Source organism: Lytechinus pictus, chromosome 3 (genome assembly GCF_037042905.1).
Source record: "Lytechinus pictus isolate F3 Inbred chromosome 3, Lp3.0, whole genome shotgun sequence".
NCBI lineage: Eukaryota > Metazoa > Echinodermata > Echinoidea > Temnopleuroida > Toxopneustidae > Lytechinus > Lytechinus pictus.
The window spans coordinates 76,867,305-76,889,555 of record NC_087247.1 but is presented as its reverse complement, the minus strand read 5'-3'; the positions used below and the strand labels follow the sequence as shown (position 1 = coordinate 76,889,555).

Sequence of the window (22,251 nt, the reverse complement as noted above, 5' to 3'; positions counted from 1 at the left end):
TAATTTCTCTTGAACAAGTTGAGGGTTTGTTGATTTTGTAATTCATTTGGGAGAGAATTCCATGATTTTGCACCAGAGTATTTAAAGGATTGTTTGAAAAGTTCTGTAGTTGGTTTGGGCGGGACTACATGTAAAGAATCAGCATTACGAGTACCGGTATTAAAACCATGTCTGTCATAAAAGATTTCTATTTCATTACAAAGTCTCAGTGGTGCAGAGCCATGTATGCAACAATACATAAGTACATTAATGAAATAATCTCTTCGCGTCTCAAAGTCTTGCCATTTTAAATCTTTAAATAGTTTAGAAACACTAATATCACGTACACCATAATTCTTAGTGACTACACAAAGAGCTCTTTTTTAATCCGTTTGATAAGATTACGATTCTTCGATGAGCAATTTCCCCGTACAGAGCTTCCATAATCAATGACAGGTTGGATGGAGAATTTGAAAAGGGTATTCAGTAAATGGGTATTTAACGTACTACTAAGCTTCCGCAACATATACACTTTGTAAGAAAGGTTTTTACACAACTGTTTAACATGCTCATCCCAAGTCAAATGACAATCAATTTTAACACCAAGGTATCTAGTAGAACTGACTTGTTCAAGTTTTGTGCCATTTAAGAATACATTCAATTCAGTAGGATTTAAATGGGATCTTGTCGAAATCAACATAACATGTGTTTTATCGGCATTAATTTTCAAACTTATGATTATTAACATGAAACATAGGATATACTAATCTACAAGATACAAAAGGAGAGAACAAAAATATATAATAAGGTTAAGATGTTAAAAATAGAATGGAAAACTATTACAAACACACATATATATACATACACACAACCACATCCACCCACATATGCACATACTTAAAGTTGAATTAAGAAGACGATTCCAAATATTGAGATATTTACATTAATAGCAACCTTACAACCCCCCAAACACTAAGAGGTGATTCGACCCCCCATTATCTTTTTTCAAAATAGTGAATTTGAACGATTTATCCCTACCCATTTTCCCTGAGTTCGCTCCTGCAATGCCTACCGAGACGGGTGTTCTTTGACTGTGACGTCACCGGGGGGTATTCGGTCCCGGTGTAGTAAACAAGGCAGTGCCGTTTTGTGTACTATGCACGTACGCCTTCATATTTACTTTTGTGTCAAAACTTCAGTTTATCGCTATTGATTTTATGTGAACGATACTGAAAGGAAGTAATAATTGTTTAAAGACATATAGTCAATAATATATCCCTACATTGTTAAAACTGTTCTTCTTTGTAGCAATTTTAGACGATTTTAATGCCTTGTTTTCTTTCGGGACTGGGTCCGTGGCGAAACAAGTCATAATGGAATAAACTGCAGTTGAAGTTGTATCTGCGAGCCGGAGAACTTGCAAAGAGGAAATGATTAAAAGTATATTCATGGCTGTACTATTATTCCTAATATGTAAATTCCCTCAGAATGATACCATAGACCCTAAAGGAATAATTTCAAGGCGAATAATACGAAATTTGATCGAGATCTTCTCACCAGTCGATAACGTAGCAGACGTGTTATTATGACATATTTATCTGCGTGTGACGCGGCTCTTGCAAAAAACACAGTTGGTTGCGGAATTGCTTTGTGCCGACCGGCCGCCCGCTCCGGCTCAGACAGCTAGCTGTCGAGCTTCCGTACTATACCGCATACCTTTCTTGCTGTCTTCAACTCACTTGCGAATTGCGTTTGTATGTGTGACGATGACCTCTAGCGTAATTAGATATAGAAAACAACTCGGAAGGCCGAGAAGAATAGTACGTTTGATTCAAGATCGTTCTGTGGAATGAGCTATGAGTGGAAATGATCCAGAGGATATAAAAATGGAGTCAAAGACAAAAGGAAAGAAGAAAAAGACGCCAGGTTATCGCCATAATCTCTGCATGGTCATGAACTGTGGGTCGACATACCGGTACCAGACCACTACAGTACACTCAATGCCTGGGTGTTGTGTGTATGTATTGTATAGGCGTGCAGCGCGCGCAGAGCTGAGCTAGCCGCCGGAATTACTTTCCAGCTACTCACTTGATGGAACATTGTGATAAAATAAATGAGAAATAGTGAAAATATAATTCAATAACTCACTGTTTGCAATCTTACATCATGATTAAAGAGTTCATGATAGTTATTCATACTGTTTTTTATACAGGGAAAGTAAAGATTTGTACATACGATTCTTATTTGTTTGATTTGAGTTGCTTTGAAAAAAAAAAGGAAATTCATCTTTCTCTCTCTGCATAGCATTTCTGTATTATATCTGGACACCTCTTATACTAAATTCCCCCCGGTGACGTCACACTCAGAGTGATTTTTCTGTACACTCGTCTCTCGGGCTCTGACAGGTGGCTAATTTCATAAACTTTCAAAGCAAAATATCGAGAAGGCAGAGGATTTTTGTGACATGCTATCTGTTTGAACAACTGATATATACTATATATTGTGTGTGGAACCCATATTTATGGAAACTCACCCCCTTCTTAATTCAACTTTAACATAAATTCTGAGTAGGTCATCAACTTAAATGCAAATACATCAACTTAAAATACATATTGGAGGAAAATAATCATAATCTGTCAAGAAAGCAAGTTTTGAATAATCTTTTGAACATGAAAAGAGTTTTACTATTTTTTATATCAACAGGTAAATTGTTCCACTCTTTAATACATGAAAGGAGGTCAGAGTGACATTTGTTCTCGCAAATGGCTGACGAATAAGATCCTTTTGACGTGTATTATGTATTTGTGAATTCTGAAGAAATAATTTTTTTAAGGTACATTCTTGAGGCATTGATTGTAGTTTGAACATGAACAATGCACAATTGAACGACACAAGTTCACTTTGTGGTAGCATTCTCAGACGAAGAAATAACGGAGTACTGGGATGTCTATAATTAGAATTTGTTATAAGTCGTATTGCCCTTTTCTGCAATACTCTCAATTTATCAAGATAAGACTTGAAAGTGTTTCCCCAGGCAACATTACAATATGTCAAATAAGGTAGAACAATACTATTGTATATTGTTATCAGTATCATTTCAACACACAAGTATTTTCATGCCCCGCTGACGAAGTCTCGAGGGGGCATTAAAAGTTGCACTGTCAGTCCATCCGTCCGCCCCCCTAATTTGTTTCGGCATGATAATCTTAAAAATATTTCACAGATTTTAAAATATTTTTAGTGTGTAGGTAGATCACACTATAAAAGTACAGGTACTTTTCAAATTTGGAGCCCTCAAGTCCAAGGTCAAAATTCACAACTCATAAATGCGGATAGGTTTCTGGCTGATAAGTTGATAAATATTTGACGGAATTTAAATATGTTTTGGTATATAGATAGATGACACTGAAATACAAGTCAAGGTTGAATTTGGAGTCTGTTGGTAAAAGGTCAAAGGTCACTGCTCATATATTCAAAATGGTTTTGGGGTGAAAACTTGATGAATATTTAACAGATTTTTTAAACAAATTTGGTATGTAGATGATGACACTAAAATACAAGTCAAGTTCAAGTAGGAGACTGCAGGTCTAAGCTCAGGCTAAATGATTTCCCACACACTCAATAAGACAATGCTTACTGACTGCATTATAGCTGGGACATCTCTGTCCTGTCGACACTGAAACTTTCTAGTTAATTAATTTTTTACAAGTTTACTCGTGATATGAGTACTGGGTGCTGGAATGAAATATCAATTTTAATTGGGATGATGCCCATCTGTGACACAAAATGTCTGTCGTGACGCCAAATGTCCATCTGTGACGCCTAATGTCCATCCGTGACAAAACTTTTTGTCCTTTTAGTCAAAGTTACAGCTTGCTTTAATACATAATACAGTGTATGTCAGGGAAGTCAAACTAATAGATTAAAATCTGCAATGAAAATAAATTGTCAGCATTGCTTCGTTTAGATAGACACAACAAAAGATCAATGAGAAGTGTAGAAACCCATTTCTATCCTGTCCGTCCATGACATTGAATATTTAATGGATTCTGTCTTTAGAAGGTAACCATGGCAACAAAATGTTATAAACATTTAATAATTTCAGTTATACTCTTTGCAATGTACCATAGTACACATTGACAAATTCCATTACTTAATTTTTACAAGTCTCAAACTTTCAGAATTTGTTAAATGTCCGTCCATGATGAACTGATCAGGCTCTTGTGCCTTCCTTATGAATAGGAGTTTGTTGTCAACAATATCAATGACTTTTTTCAAATGGTACATTCTGCCTTCTAGCCAGGTGATTGGCACGTTAAAATGAAGAAGGTTAGAAGGGTAAGAATCATGTAGGCCTGCAGGAGTGCAGCTCATAAAGTTGGAGTGGCTACCCTAGTACGACTTATGATGAAGAGTTTGAAACAAGCGGCAATGTAAAATGTTGAGACCAATTGGAAGGACCAGATCCATTCAAACAAGAACATAAAATGATAGACCACGTAAGAATAAAGCAAACAATATAAACACAGAATTCTTGGTTGGCCCGCTCTATTGTATCAATGATAAAAGCAGACCGTGAATAAAATGAAGTTTAGGGTTCTAAGGTTAACTGGTTGTCAGATACCCTAGTAGCTAATCAATAGTTCTATACTAAATCAAGTTATTGCTTATCATAAAACCTTCCACATGTAAAACAGATAGAATCAGGATACAGTCGGGGTAATAATAATAGCAGGGCCAGCTGGTAGAACAGTTTTCGAAACTGAAGTGGCTACCCTGGGTAAATAGACCTATATTATTATTATACAGTACATCAAATCAAATAGAAAGTTGAACAGTAAATTCATCTATCAAATGTCGCAATTAAATGACTGTGTAACAGCATGATCTATTCATGGTGACAAAGTCTACATGGAATGGAACAAAGAATTTTGGTATTGATATAATGACAAGAATCTGCATTATATGCCCGATTCATTTGATATCTTTATCAAAGACATGATCAGAAAATCAACATTGCAATGTTGCTTTTGTTTGGAAATCCATATTGGATGAATCAATTCTGTCTTTATCCAGAGTAAACAAACATGTGCCTTTATAAAGGATAATTCCCAGGCATGTAAAATGGGATAAATTTTACATGAGTAGCTAAGACAGGATCTATCAGCAATAATATCCCCAGACCATATATTATAAACATAAAATGGGAAGTGCCAACTAAACATGACTAATACATGTGCTCAAAGTTGTAAGAAGAACATGCATAGATCTGTACATTTTAATTACTATACCGGTTGTAAACTTGCCTACATGTCTCTACTTTTGCTAGCAGGCCTTTAAGACTTTGTGTGAAGAAGTATAATGCATATTAAATGACAGAGCATCAATTCACAATCAACATAGTTCTGTTTTGAAAAAAAATCATGCAAAATGATCCTCGATTTAAACAAGAGGCTTCCTTACTAGATTATGTGGTTTATACAGCTTATTAGCTGATATTAGTATAGCTTTATAATGAATGGCATGAAAAACAATCTACATCAGCAACAATTCCATTAAAAAATAACACTCTTAAATCACACTAAAGCAAAGATTTTTTCAGCTTGTAAAGGAAAATGATATGTAAGGAAGTATTTTTTACTGATGCCAGGATAAAAGTCGAAGTAAATTCTTACAAAATGAAAATATATCATGAAATGTAATCTAGATATAATTATGCTTGCTTAAAAGGGAACTCCAGGCTGAAGAAGATAATTATATTTAAATGAATATAGTTAAATTCACCAAGCAAAATGCTGTAGATAAATTCACCAAACAAAATGCTGAAAATTTCATCAAAATCTGATAACAAATAACGAAGTTGATGAAATTTAAATATTTGATGAAAACATTTATATTGCATATCATCATGAATATTCACTAGATGGGCTGAAGATGTCATATCCCCACTTTCCTTGTCTTTAATATGTATTACATTAAATCATAATTATTTCATGTCTCCCTTACATTAAACAAGAGTTTTGCTAATGCAAGCACATGATACGTCCGCCTGTAATGCAGAAAATGGAGCTTCAAGATCATAGTGACTTTTTTTTATCATACCCTTCTGCAGTCCTTGTAAATGTGATAACTATAGTTCAACTTAACCTAGGCTCAAATAAATTGATGTGTATGATACTAGCATAGATCTCAGGAAGCCTATTGATTCAGAGGTTAGAAGGTCAAAGGTGAAGTTGCCACCTTCCACTTTTCTTGCTTGACCAATAACTCAATTTTCCGTGTTACAGGCGAGTGTATTAATTATGTGCTTGCCTTAGCGACACTGTTGTTTCATACATTTGTAAATGATGCGTCTCCATTATGATGAAATAAGTTGCAGCAATAAATAAGTAATGCATCAGTTGTCAATCCAATTGTTTTAGTTCTTGGTTGTAAATTTTTGAATAATCCTAATTTCATATATAAAATGCAAAAGAACAAGTGGGGATATGACATAATCAGCCCACCTAATGAATATTCATAAAGACATGCTTAGAACTGTTTCACCTGAATAATGGAAATCTTTAAAATTCAATAACTTTGTTTTTTGTTATCCAATTTTGATCAAATTTTCAATATTTTGCTTTGTTCCCCTATTCTCTTTTCTGTTGTATAATATAATTCCATAAGCGTTCACATAGAATCTGCCTACACATATATATGTCGATAAACATTATATATATATTCTTTAAGACGTCTGTTTATAGATTCTCATAAGGCGTCTGCCAAATCATGATTTACTTCAACGACTTAAATTAGCCTTACTTAAGTTGTAGTAACCTTTTTCTGCATATTCCGCAAATTTGTCTGTACATTATGGACACTTGTTTCTCTTGTACTTCAGATACCTGAAGAAGGCCCAATTATGCCCGAAAGCTTGTGATTAAACTTGAACTGAACCCCAACTACGTATCATTACTTATTCTTGCTGCATTTATAGCATCCTCTCAAATATATATATGTATATATATGCATATATATATATATATATTAAGCCTGAGTCATATCGATTATTTTGAAAATCGGTGTTCGACAGCTTTTTTAATTCGATCGAACATCGATGCATCGAATGTTGAAGGCGGGAAAATCGAGTCAATTTCATTTTGCTCCGGCCATCGCGTCGATGCACTATGCACGGTATGCGCTGGCCGTGTGAGCGTTGCACAAGCGCATATGACAGAGCAAAGTTCGTTTGTATTTTCCAAGATCACAAAACACAAAAGGCCGGGGACCATAGCAGAATTCTTCCCAAAATATCTTCAGCAATGATATTTGCAGATGACAACATATATAAGTTTAAAATGAAACAATATTAAAGACATGAATCACGCAGAGTCGATCCGAATGATTTTCGGTCAACTAGCATTCGCAGTCCAGACACGCACACACCTAGCCGCCCCGTCCGCAGCCACGTACCGTAGGCCTACACTCACTCTCCCAAAACGACAGGCGTGCTTGCTAGCCAGCAAACAAGTGCAACCAGCGGAGAGCACTGCAACTTGCCTGAGATCTTGGGGTCCGACCACTTGACCAAAGGTCCGCGAGGCCGAAGGTCTGTGAGACCGAGGGTCCGTGAGACCGAAGGCCCGCGAGACCAATTTTTTTTCCCCTTCATCGGTTGCCGCGGTCGAGTGGTTTAAGACGCCTTGTTGCAGCGGCGTAACAGGTGCCTGTTATCGGGGGGGCCAAATAATTCCCGTTAACTAAATTTAGAATCGGTGGCGTTGCTAGGATTTCATTTTAGGGGCGGTGGTGAGCACGCGAATCGTGCGAAACACGTACTGCGCGCACGAAACGTCTCTGGGGGGGTGCAGGGAGGGGTGTTTCCGCTACTTACAGTATAAACTTAAGATGCCTTATTCACTGACATTACTTAATCATAAACTCTACTCATTTAACGTTTATTTTTATGGTAATTCTGCTTCATGATCTTGTGCATTTAATGTTTAACTAGAAAATTGGAAATATTATGGAAATAAATACACCAGGACCCCGTCTTACAAAGAGTGGATCAATCGCAACTATGGAAAGCCAGCACAGTCAACATATAAAATGCATGTTTATTTTGAAAATATTCTAGATATGAATGTATATACATAAATTCATTGATTTCTTGACAATTTGGTGTTATCTTCTTTGTTTACAAAGGACATTTTGCAAATTTCCTGTAGAAAAATTTATGACACTGATGGATTTCCATAGAGTTACGATTGATTGGATCAATCGTATCTCTTTGTAAGACGGGGCCCTGGAACATTGAACCCTCATTATGGGCAATCCTATCTTAGCATATTTTTTTCATTTAAACAGAATAGTAGAAGACCAAGAAGGTGAAAGTTCTCGAGAAAAGAACGTACATTAATTTGTCACTCAACTAGAAGTGCCGGTTTAAATCAGTTTTCCTCCGGGAAGCCTGTCCTCGGGGGAATGGTCCTTCGGGGGAGTTTTCAGTGGGGAGTTGTCATGGGGGAGTCGCCCTCCGGAGGAGTAGTCCTCTCGGGGAGTTGTCCTAAAACCCATTTTTGTCTCACCTGCATAGCAGAGTAAGACTATAGGCGCCGCTTTTCCGACGGCGGCGACGTCAACACCAAATCTTAACCTAAGGTTAAGTTTTTGAAATGACAGCATAACTTAGAAAGTATATGGACCTAGTTCATGAAACTTGGCCATAAGGTTAATCAAGTATTACTGAACATCCTGCCTGAGTTTCAGGTCACATGACCAAGGTCAAAGGTCATTTAGGGTCAATGAATTTAGACCATGTTGGGGGAATCAACATCAAAATCTTAACCTAAGGTTAAGTTTTTGAAATGACAGCATAACTTAGAAAGTATATGGACCTAGTTCATGAAACTTGAACATAAGGTTAATCAAGTATTACTGAACATCCTGCTTGAGTTTCACGTCACATGACCATGGTCAAAGGTCATTTAGGGTCAATGAATTTTGGCCAAATTGGGGGTATTTGTAGAATTACCATCATAACTTTGAAAGTTTATTGGTCTAGTTCATAAAACTTGGACATTTTTTTATAAGAGTAATCAAGTATCACTGAACATCCTGTGCAAATTTCAGGTCACATGACAAACGTCAAAGGTCAATGATTTTTGGCCATAATGGGGTATCTGTTCAATTACCATCATAACTTTAAAAGTTTATGGATATGATTCATGAAACTTGGCCATAAGAGTAATCAAGTATCTTTGAACATCCCGTCCAAGTTTCAGGTCACATGACCAAGGTCATTTAAGGTCAATGAACTTTGGCCATATTGGAGGTATTTGTTGAATTACCATCATATCTCTGTTTAAGTGTATTGGTCTAGTTTTAAAAAAACGTGGACATAAGAGTAACCAAGTATCACTGAACATCTTGTGCGAGTTTCAGGTCACATGACCAAAGTCAAAGGTCATGTAAGGTCATTGAACTTTGGCCAATTTTGAGGTAAATATTAGATTGCTGTCATAACTTTCAAAGTTTATATATACAGTGCGTCCCAGAAAAAACGAAACCGAGATTTAGCGATGATTTATCATAACTTAATCACAAATACAATAGACAAATGACCTACCAATGTAAAGCTTAGAATCTCCTCTTTGATGCGAGAAGGCGCACTGAGCATGTAGCACGAAATTTTAGGAGCTTAGAAAATACACAACAAAATCCGTCTGCATCTTCTTCAAATAACGCTTTTTCACAACAGAATCATGAGCAAAGTATCTAATAACACCAAATCTACTAATGCTAAGGCATATTCCTTGCGGAATAAGCCTTCTTCCGACGATGAAACCAACGAACAAAGTGGCCGTCGTGAGTATGCAACAGAGGAGTCCATTGATAAGCTACGTAACGACTTTGACGGGTCAATGAATAAAATCATGGAGAAATTGAATATTATGAATGACGGAATTTCTAACTTGAGAGCAGAAATAGGAGCTGTGCAAAAAACTACCACGGATCTACAAAAATTTGCAGAGGATACGACGGCACGAATCGCGCATTTGGAGAATGTGGTGCTACCTAAAACGGATGAGAACGCCCATGAGTCGGAGACCAAGCAAACAGATGCAATTACTAGTCTTGAAATACATGAGCGGAAACTCAACTTGCTGTTCTACGGAATCAAATCATCACCCGGAGCGCCCAAGACATCAAAGAATGCTTTACATGATATTGGCGTCGCCATTTCTACGCTAGGATTCTCTCCAGAGAAGGTGAATGCAATGTATTTTGTGAACGCGCATCAGCTCCCACGCAGGCCCTTCCCAGGAAGCAGCCAAGAACGCCAAACGCCGGACCCGATAATTGCTAGGTTTGCATCAATGTTTGACCGCGACGAAGTCCTACAAGCTTTCGAGAGCAAGGTTCGCGACAAAAATTCTCGTCCTGGATTCACTATCCGCACGGATCTCCCCCCACATCTCAAGGCCAAGCGATTTCAACTTGAGAAATTGGCTTATTCACTACGCAAAGACAAGGGTAAATCTACCAGAGTTCGCCTCATCGGTACAAAGCTTCAACTAGAAACACGGGACAAGGGTAAAGCCGGAGCTCCGTGGGACATATACACAGAGTAAACTCTGTGAAACTGGTGAGAAATCTATGCCTTCAATCACTATATTGTATTTTACTCACCACTATGCCGTGTGTGTTCATCTACAATTGTATAAACTATAAGTTAAAGTACAAAAATATTTCATGATGGCACTTGTCTTTGCTTTATAATAACAAACAACTGGTGAGAAGTCAACGCTTTCTCTCCGTATCTACTTTCATATTCCGTATGACACTTTATGTATAAAACATTACTTACAGAACATAAACTATACCATGATGGCATTTTCTTTGCTCTGTAATATGACTCTTTGCCAAATTAGTGAATATGAATCCCTACTTCACATATCTCTGAGTCATAAGTTGGCCTAAATCAGTGCTTTTGCGTTATTTTCAATAACAGTGCATTTAGTGCTCTTTAATACCTTTTGTCATCAATCTTAGTCTCTCATAAGCTAATCAAGTGATAACTTTCAAACACTAGGCCTATATTTTGATGAGTCTTTTCATAACATAGGATGTTATGTAAACTGAATATCTGAACTCAAAAGATGTATACTGGCCATTTAGGATAACGCATTGATTAAAAAAAAAATGTTTGAACCATGGTATGCATGATATGTGTGGTAATTACAAACCTCATTAGCATTGCATTTATTCGGTGGATTCTTGACCTGTCACCTATATGGGATCGTCAAAGGTCATGGCTTTCTAATTGCAGGAGTTGAATCTGTCTTTTCCAATTAATACGCTTTTGCTTTCTTTTTCAATAACCCAATGCATAATATCTTTAATACGGTAACACCATGGACCTAGGTCCATGAGAAAACTCTTCCTTCATTTTAGAGAAAACCCTTTAAATAAGCAAAGATATAAATCAAACTAAGAGAAACAAGCTCCTAGTTGACATACTTTATATAGGCATCTTTAAACAATTATATTAAATATACCTTAGACTCAGGAGTAGTAATGGTCTCATTCATGTTTACAGCTTGTTATTACATGAAATTTGCTAATAAGGTAGATTTACGCACTAATCAATGTAACGGCATATGAAAATGTACATTTTCTACCTCTTAGCCCACCACATACCGTACGTGACAACCCCGCCAGTGACCATGCCTTTTTTGGATGTTGGTCACTAACTTATGATAATTATGTATCACTCTTGTATTTTGGAACTTTTGATACTTCAACATTTTGCTGGGTAAACCTACATCCTTAATATACACTAGACCTTTGCTTTTTAAAATTATTATGCATCACCAACTAGACTTTAGTTGTCAATAATATTTGTTTTCATTTGAGCATGTGAAATGGTATATCAAATTGAGATTCTTTCATTTAAAAGCTACACCACATCTCACTGGCTTTGCTTTTATGACTATCATAATTATTCAACATTCTATGAAGCTTGCCTTAAACCAATCTATTTTATACAAATGAGTGAGAACTCAATTTCTTCCAATTGATTCACTTCAGTAGGTGTACCTTTTTAGCATAGGCCTAAAACTTGATCCCAATATTGATTCCCCCCCCCCCTTTGGCCATGTTACTGACGTTGGCGTCCAAATATTCCTTACATTGAACATGTTGAATACTTGTCCTAATGCAATTTACTAACTTTATCATCTCTATAGTCTGTTGCTAGTAAATGCATTCTAGTAATTCATCATATCAATATCAGTCAGGCTGTCACTTGCCTATTTGCAATTTTGATATATTTTTATTCTAACCTTTACTCAGTAAGATCCGATAATGCACAGTATTATATTAAAAATAATAAAAAATAAGATAAGTGCACAGAGAGCGTGGGCTCTGCCCTATATTATGATACCTTTATAATAATACGCATATTTACTTAGTCTTGTATTAATGACTCTATATGATAATCAAGAAAAGATAGAACAAGTACCATGTAAGGTCATTGCCTATATGCTCTCTTTACTGTCTTTCAATAAGTATTTTTTTTAACTAAGATCTTTTTTATTGATTGATACGTTAGCTCCATCCTGTCCATGGGCATTTACATTGAATAATACCTGGTATTGAGATCAATCCTTGACATGACTCTTCTGTATCTTGATAATTACCTCTGATTTTTTTTTAAAGAGGAAAAGAGATCACCACCATTACAGTATTTATCACATCTATATGAAATAAGGATGAACATTTTTCTTTTGTGCTAAGACTGTAGGCTACATCTCAGGTAGAACTCCATGTTATACACATATCTGAACAGAATCTTACTACTTGTACAGCTATGGCCGTTGCTATATGGTGATTATTTCTCATGATTGTTGACCTGTAAGATTTATATTGTATATATAGTAAAATGACCTTTTAATTAACAATTGTGAGGAATATATAGCTCCAAAAAAAGTATAACTTAAGCCATTGTTTGATTAAGTCAATTAATCCTTTGCGTGCGGGCTCGCGAAACCAGATACCTCTCCCTGCGGCGGAGCCGTTTTTGTACATTGCTGGTTTTTGGATCTGTGGCGGTGTTTTCCTAATCTATTGCTAATTGCGCCAAACTGAAGTATTTTCAGGATTTTTAGTAAATGTAAAGATGAAAGATCAGACATTTTTCTTTCTAGAATTAAAGGTCTCGCTTCTCAAATCAACTGAATAGTTAAGAAATTTACGAGGAAAAAGTCGTGTTATTTTGTCAAATCTTCGCTTTTTCCCAAGTCAATAGGCACTGTGTACAAAAATGCGTAAGGGCAATCAGCACGCGCCGACAAGTCGGGTTCGATCGATACCGCTTTGTTGTCTGCTCTAGTGCTTTTTTCATTGCCTATTGTAACGCTACTCATGAATGGTCTCTTTACCCCCTTGTATTAAGATCATTTGCAAAGTGTATAAGGGCCATTCTCCGAAAAGGGGCTCCAAAGGACATTTTCGTGTCTCCAACCTTCTCTAGGCTATAAACCATAATTTAATTCATCAGGAAACCAATTTTTTTACTTTTATTTATATTACAGAATATGTTGAGTAAATTTAAAATCAACTGAGGTCACACCACCTCATGAAAAAATTATATACGACAGCACAAAATATATATATGCTCATTTTACCCATGTCTCCAGCGAACTGTGTGATTATGTTTCATGCTCCCGCTCTTTACCGTAATATCGGAACTTTATGTTTTGTCCACTAATTTATAGTGCCTTCGGTGCCTAAATAAGAAAGCATATTGCTTAGCGAAAAAACTTTTGTATATTTTTTCCTACGGTCTTAGCGAAGGTGTCTCCAAATCGGGATAAGATACGTGACTTTTTGTATGACGCCCTAAAAAGAACGAAGACAATAATGCAGTGATCTGTATTTCGGTGTAGTGAATGAAGTCCATTTCAAGACTATATAAATACAAATAGTGTATACTGAATCTCTATAATAATGAATATATTCAGACACAAAGTTTTCAATTGTGTATGTTACGATAAGGTAAAATAAGATACGTTACTGAAACTTTGCTATATTACAGAAAAATAACTTGGTTAACAAAGTTATAATGTGTTTTGTTTTAGAGCACTCTACATTGCTTACGGTAATACATGGTAGTTACGAAAAGAAAAGGTTGTTATTTTGTGAAAACACAAGGTTGACCCTAAAGGCCGTCAAATACGTTACCGTCAAATACGTTACCGCATTGCGCGTTGATAGGCACAAAGCGCTTTTCACCGCGCATTCTCTAATTTTGCACACGCTTTTAGCGCTTCTCCACCCTTCAAAACATGGCGGCAACGTCGAGCGTTATACGTGCTGAGAGTCTGAGGGAGATGTAAGGCTTCTCGCCGTTTGTTATTCATCCCAGCTACGTGGTCGGTAAGAATTTACATTTTTTGAATATTGACAGAATATAGTTCATTTATCTGTTTGAGTACTATGATACATTTGAGAGTTATTTGAAGTTGATGGAACAGTTATAGGCTTAAGACATCTAACACGAATGCATGCGATTGTTTAGTGTGTGTGATAGCTCGCATGAACATTAGAATGTTACCAGATAGGCACGGTAACGTATCTTACCCGACTGGTAACGTATCTTATTAGATATTAATGTCATGTTTTTACATACACGACGACTCAATATTTTATATTTATTTGTTATTAATTATTAAATAATGTGCATATAAAACTCCCATGCTGATATTTTTCCTCTCTGTCTGTCTCTCGTTTATTTCATAGAAAAAAAAGACATGGGTAAAACACGTGCTGAGATCCAGAAGGCCTACAGAGAGAGAAAGAAAAATAGTGACCCCATGTTTCTAGCGAAGGAGCGGAAAAGACAAATCAATTATCGCGTTCCTGTTTCTGACCAAAAGACGTCGGCTCTGAAAAAAATCCGGAAGAAGAATCGAATGTACCAACGCAAATTCAGACAGAGGAAAAAGGATAATGAACAACCGCCGGGAAATGGGACATCTCCGTCTTCCAAACCCGCCGTTCTTGCCGAAAGACGAAATTCGCGTTCGACGTCGCCACTGCTAGTTCAGTTTTCCTTTCCTAAAAAAAACACAGCACGAAAGAGGTCAAAAGCTCTGAGAAGTGCCAACAACAAGATCAAAGAGCTCGAAACCAAAAACAAAAAGCTAAATAAAGAAGTGAAAAAAGTACAGAAGCGAATCCAGAGGCTTGATAAGAAGCGCAAGAGATCGTCTCCTCGTCGTTTGTCAGCAGATATGACCCCCAAAAGTAAGACGTCGGCTGAACTACAAGAAGCAGGTCTCGATCTGCAGGATTTGCCGCCATCAGTGCATAAGAAGTTGCTTTTTGCCAATGTCCTGACGCATCATATATCAGTGAAGCGAAAACATGGTTCTGCCCAACAGAAACAGAGTTTGAGGGTAACTGTATCCGGTAAAGTTATCAAGAAATATAAATGTGCTAGACTTATGAACCGGCAAACTGGAATCGACCGAAGAGCCCATGTCAAGACTTGGTATCTGCGATCAAGACAGATATCTGAGCTTCAGAAAAGGATCATCTCTTTCTATGAAAGAGACGACGTAAGTCGCTGCATGCCAGGGAAGCGAGATGCAACCAAGGCCGGATCTCAGAAGCTTCAGAATCGGGTGCTAACTGATTACCTCCAAAATACGCATGCAAAGTTTTGTTCCGACAATCCCGATGTTCAAGTTTCACTTTCAAAGTTTTGTAAGCTCAGACCGTCACATGTTAAACTTACATCTCTTCTTTCCAGAGCGACGTGTCTGTGCACAAGCCATCAGAACATGGCTTTTAAACTCAAGGCCTTGCGTAATTTGGGTTTAGATATTTCGTTGAATCCTGAGACAGCTGCCAAGATTGTCAACGCTGATGAAATGAAACAACTTCTCTCTCAAGTAGATACTGAAGAGGTAGATTTTGAGGCATGGATGAAGGTTGAAGTCAACGGAATGAAGAAAATGAGAATCGACAACGTAAAGAAAAGCCGTGCTGATTTCATCACACTAATGCAAAATGAATACATCTCATTTCTTGAGCACGTTGGCAGGGTGCGAGCCCAATACAAGGCCATTCTCGAGCTAAAGGATAGGTTGCCACAAAGCGAAGCAATAGTCCAAATGGATTTTGCCGAGAATTTTGTGTGTCAGAGTGCCCAAGAGATACAGAGTGCATACTGGAATTCAACGAGTACAACACTACATCCAACTGTGACATACTACAGAGATGAAGATGGGAAACTGCAACACAAAAGCATTGTGTTTGTTTCGGATCTTGGTGATCACAATTCGAAGGCGGTGATGGCTATTCTCAACAAACTTGTCCCAATCCTCAAGACGCACATTCCTGATTTGCGAAAGATCCACTACTGGACCGATAGTCCATCCTCACAGTATCGGAATCGGTTTATCTTCAGTACTCTCTGCCAACACAACGACTTATTTGGTGTAAAAGCGAGCTGGGACTACTTCGAGTGTGGTCATGGCAAAAGTGTTTGCGATGGCATTGGCGGGACAGCAAAGAGACAAGCTTCTGATGCTGTGAAGCAAGGCAAGGCTGTCATACAAGATGCTACTGATTTCTTCGCGTGGGCGTCTTCTCATGAGAAAGAAATCACGTACGTTATGTACTCAAAGGTGGACTACGACAGAGCGACAGAGCAGCTCTCTTCCACTGATTGCCAACCTATTCCTGGAACAATGAAAATTCATTCTGTGCATCCAACAAGTCAAACAAAGATGCTTGTGAGACACACTTCTTGCTACTGCGAGAACTGCGTAAAGGGACAAGATAGGTGTGACGGATGGATGATTAGAACACTAAAGCCTAAACGAGCAAAACCCAGTGATGCTGAAGTCGTAAAAGCGGTTGTGAAGGCCGTGGAGACAGTTGAGGCCGTGAAGACCGTTGAAGCCGCGGAGACAGTTGAGGCCGTGAAGACTGTTGAAGCCACGGAGTCAGTTGAGGCTGTGAAGACCGTTGAAGCCGCGCAGACAGTTGAGGCTGTAGAGGTTAATCATACACCAGTTCTACCAGCTGTTGATGAGTATGTGGCTGCCGTATACTCGGGTCAGTGGTACTTGGGAAAAGTCTTAGAAGTGGACCTCGAAGACCGTGATGCCAAGATAACATTCATGACTCGCGTGACATCAAAGAAGGTCTCAACCCTCATGACCTTTAAGTGGCCAGATCCAGCAGATAAAATCTGGATTCCATTCGATGATATACTCACCACAACAGCTCAGCCAACAGGGCTTGGAAAGTCAGAGAGAAAATTTGAGTTAACCATCGAACAGTTCACACTAATCGAAGATTTGGCCAAAAAATATAAAGAAGCACAAATTAAGTAAAAGGATCAATATTAGAATTTGCAGGTGACAAATACTTGGACAGCATTACTTGTATTTATGCACTTTCCATATCCTCCCAACAATTTACGAAGAAAAGGAATCATTTCCCTGTAATGCAAGAATGATGAAAATGGCATATTTTAATAAAAAGGAAAATAATGACGTTATTAATTTTTTTCTGGAAAACATTTCTTTTTTTATGAGCAAGTTAATGATGTAATTCCCTTACAATTTTTCTCCACTTTTAATTTACAGAAATCCTTTTAATAAATCCATTTATCAAGTATGATACAGTAAAGTTTTCCTATTCAACTAACCCCAAATTAATACAAAATGAATGAGAGATGCTATTTGTTCTGAAATATTTGTTCTGACATATCTTGAAGGGGTATGGTTGCCTCTATGCTGGCCAAAACTATCCAAAATGTCATTACAACGTGACAAATTATGAGGGGATGACATTAACAACTTGCTCATTAGAATATGTTTTCTGAAAATGTGAAATTTTGAATTATAATATTTCCTTACTAGTTGTCCGTTGTTATCCGGTATGTATTTTCCTTCCTTCTTAAATCATGCTAATATTTTTTTACCCGGATTTTCGCTTTAATACTTGCCACATTACGTACAAGCGGCAACATAATGTTACACTTATTGTCAACTGATACGTGGAAGGAGAATATTTCGATTCCGTAGTCTAATTGTTTTGTCTTGGCTCTCTCTCTGAATGTACAAAAAATATGAAAAAGTAGAATCCGTCAACATAGTGTAAGCTTTAATATACCGAAATATTTGAGTGGATGATGAATCAGATGTGCTACAAAGACATTTTAATTACTTGAGAGTTGTGTCTGCTACGTTACCACCATTATCTACCGTATACCTCCTTGGCTCTTTTTAAATTTTAAAAACAAATTTTATGACAGAACATGTGGAAATACATTAACTTATACAAATCTTTTTATACTATTCAGCGTGATTAATTGTTAAGAATGAGATCTTTCATACAATTTAAGAAGGTTCTTTTTTTTAGGAGCAGAGCCGAAACACCAAGTATAGCCCAAGTGAAATAACGTTGTATACTTATAAGTTTACATTATCAACAGTCAAATACGTTACACTACGTTGCAGTTATATATTTGTCTAAACACTCGGATGTAATCAAATTTATCATGTTTTTCCAAACTGCATGATGTTACATATTTCATTAAAAGTTAACAAAGCTACATAATAGACTGTACACATTAGAAATCAAAAGCTTTGGTCATATATTTGAAACAGTATTTTAATTATGTCTTGGGTTAATTTTGTCTGTGTTTGTTTATTGATGCATAATTTTATTTACTGAACTATGTCAAGGTGATTATCCTAAATAATAATTATGTTCGAGGTGGATATAACATTTTGATGAAAGACAAAATGCAAGAGTGAGTTTCTGCATGTTACTATTATAAGTCACAGTAACAACATTTTGTAGTATAGATGTCTGTAAGATACGTTACCATATTGACATATTACAGTTATATATTTGCCTTGCACTTGCAGGTAATACATTTGATGATATTGTTCCATCTTAATAATGTTAGATATCTTATCAATGAGTTTATAGATGGAAATGGACTACATCGTGCACTTTAAATCAAAAGTTTAGGTCATACATTTCAAACAGAACATAATTATGTTATTGCGTAAATTTTGTTTATTTGTATGCACGTATGCTATAGATGAATACATGACTTTGCATTACTGAGCAGTGTTTAATCGGGATTATAAATCTGAATGTTCGTATTTCATAATAATACCAAATAAATAAATAAATAAATAAAAATAATTCGTTTGGATGTAAAATATATTGCACGATTGAGTTTATCGTTATCTTGAGATATAAACCACAGTAAACGAAATTTTGTGGAAGTATGTCAGATACGTTACCAATTTTCTCTTTTCTTGTAATTCAGAATGTATGAAATCTGCTGTAAAGTGTGCTTACAATGAAATATCTTTAATAATTTCAGTATTTATGTATGATTTTTATTAATGTTTCAAAGCAATATAAGATCAAATTGTATTAGATATATGAATTGCAATTTAGGTTATGTATTTTATCTGAAAATATACTATTTTTTCGCGCTGATTTTGACTTACAGACTTCAAACATCTATCATTTTGATACATCTCGACCAATCAAATTTCAAGAATTACTTTTTAATCATGTTTGTATATTAGTTACGTTTACTTTGAAATATTTACTGATACTATTGGTCCACAAATGATACATCCCTAGCGATTTTCTTGTCTAAGGCCTAATGGTAACGTATCTGACGGGTGGTAAAAACTATGTAAAAAGGTGTTCAAGTTCAATGCTATTTCTTGAAAAATATGTTGGGGTCAAAAATCACCCGTTTGTTGTTATGTGTTCTCGAAGTATTAAAGTTTCTGAATTCAAATGAGTTTAATTAATTTTCTTATGTCGAAATTTGAAAGTTTGTCCAATCCTGTTGGTGCACTTTTGTGGAGAATGCGCCATAATTACGACGATAATCCGTTTTGGGTGAAATCACAGCATACCAAATACCTTTATTTTCCAGAATGAATAAAAAAGGGTGAATATATTCCCTTGCAAGTACGATGATGATGCTGCGCAACGAAAGTCCGAAACTATTTTTTGATTTTTGGCTTCTGGGCTTCAAGACGGTGGCCTCAATGTTTCACTAAAAATCGCCTTTGGTTTCTTCTTTTCTTAAATTACAGTTTGTAATAAAAAATAATTTTGTTGCTGAAGATTGCATACCAGTGTTCGATTTGTTTTCCTGTTGCAATTTCAAAGAGCGAAGGGGGTAAATGTGACTCAAATCTGAAATCATACCTCCCAACGCTCTCCTCGTCTCGTTCTATGTTTCATTTTTCTATCTCCCTTTTCCCTCCAAAATAACCATGCTACCGATTACTGTTCGTCACAATGAGAGAAAAAGTAAATTATTTTTATCTATTGAAATTTTAGCATCTAAGTGTTTTATTTGAATCAAAATACCCCGGGAGATTTAGGGTTAAGCGCCTGCATGTTTTAAATAAGTAAACATTTACTTTTTTTATTGTTACTGTCGTAATATGAAAAGCAGTATTCCTAAGAGCTTTTTGTATCGCTAAATACGAGAAGCATTTACTAGGTCATCCTGACGAAATACACTAATCTTCCTTTTATTCAGGGCGTTGGCTATTAGTCCCCTGCTCTTTTTTTATAAGGAATTTGTTTGAGCGTCCGCCATGACTTTCTTTTGTTCATTTTTAAAAGAGCAGAGGATAAACGGTGTTCTTAATTCCTTTATTTTCTGTTTGTTTCCTTTGAAATAGAAGACAAAAATAAGAGCAATATCGGATGAGAGAACGAGAGAAAGGGGGGGGGGTTCAAAAGTTTTCCAGTGGCCCGTTTTATATAAAATTTGTTTACAAATTTTCAATAACACTTGAAAGCTATATCATTCTATTTGACTGGCTGATGGTAAATTTGTTTAAATTATTGCGCATTTTTCAATATAACATGTGCATGTATAATGTATTTATAAAACGGTACCAATTAGGGATTTCCTCGTTTTCCCTTTCTCTGGTTTCTAACCTGTAACTGAATGTATTATCTACTGCTTTCATTCCCTTATATCTATCGTCTTTCTATATCCCCTCCCTTCTACACCTTTTTTCTCTGAGTTCTTCTCATTTGAATTATATCTGTATCGTCTTCTTTCTTCCCGATTTGGATTACGAGGTATATACCCGCCCCCACCCCCCCCCCCCCCTCAATCCTTTCTTTCTGATTTTTTCTTCTCAGTACCTGTCATTTTATATTACATCTAACATCTCCCCCCCCTCTCTTTTCATCGGTAACCGTTCCGAGAGAATGCCTCGTTTTTGCCAACTTGTATTGATCGGAGATGGTTGCATTTGTGGGCCTCTCGTCCTATTGCATCGTGGTCATCATGTCAAAAATTTTGGGGTTTTTTCCCCGTTTCTCAAATAATGTCCCGAAAATCCTTCTAAAATTACTATTGTAACTGTCATTTCACAATAAATTCTATATCATCTTCCATTTTCTATATTGATAACGTGGGTAGATGTCTTTCGCAAAAGACAATATGATGATGATCATCATCATCATCGTATAAAAATGCACGACTAAACTATTTTTTTGTGAACCTGGGGCTTAGGGTTATGGCAAGACAGAGGCCTCAATCTTTCACTAAAAGTAATTTTCTTTTTTAGATTTTTTCATAAATTATATGTTTCATTTAATTTGATTTCCCACGCAGACATTATAGTAATAAAATAATTTTGTTCCTGAAGTTTGCGCATCGGTATTCGATTTGTAATATCCTGAAATTATTTCAAAGAGTTAAACGAATAAAAGTGACTAAAATTGTAAGTCTGAAATCATACCTCCCAACTCTCTTCTTGTCACTTTCTACGTTTCTTTATCTTACTATTCCCTCAAAAAGAGCAAAGCAATTACTGAAAGTAAAAGAAAGTATTTTTTCTTGAATAAATTATAGCATCCGCAATCATAAGTGTTTTTTTTTATTTGTTCTTTCGTTTTGTTCTGTCGTCTCCTTCATTTCACAACCGATAATATATCATTAAAAAAACATTCACAATAGTTAGAATTCATTATTGTCTCTATCGTTTTAATCGTTCAATCTAATAGTACAGAGGCGGCGGAGTTGGTAGGAAGTTTCAGTCATCACCGTCCTCACCCCTTTCAGCAAACATGTACAAAAAATACGAAGTCTATATAAATTTCTGATTTTTTTTTCGGCCGGTCCACTCCCTCCCACATTCAGTCACGGAAACAATTTTTTTCCTCTATGAATCTTTTCTACCACGCTAT

The 22,251-nt window shown here is 36.4% G+C and overlaps 1 protein-coding gene across 1 annotated transcript; it reads left to right on the top strand.

Annotated features, from left to right (window-relative positions):
* Positions 1-12,539: 12,539 nt before the first annotated feature.
* LOC135153700 (uncharacterized) lies at positions 12,540-21,926 on the top strand. Its single transcript, XM_064097746.1, has one exon. The coding sequence runs from the start codon at positions 14,778-14,780 to the stop codon at positions 17,373-17,375; it is 2,598 nt and encodes an 865-aa protein (XP_063953816.1). The 5' UTR covers positions 12,540-14,777; the 3' UTR covers positions 17,376-21,926.
* The last annotated feature ends 325 nt before the right edge of the window (positions 21,927-22,251 follow it).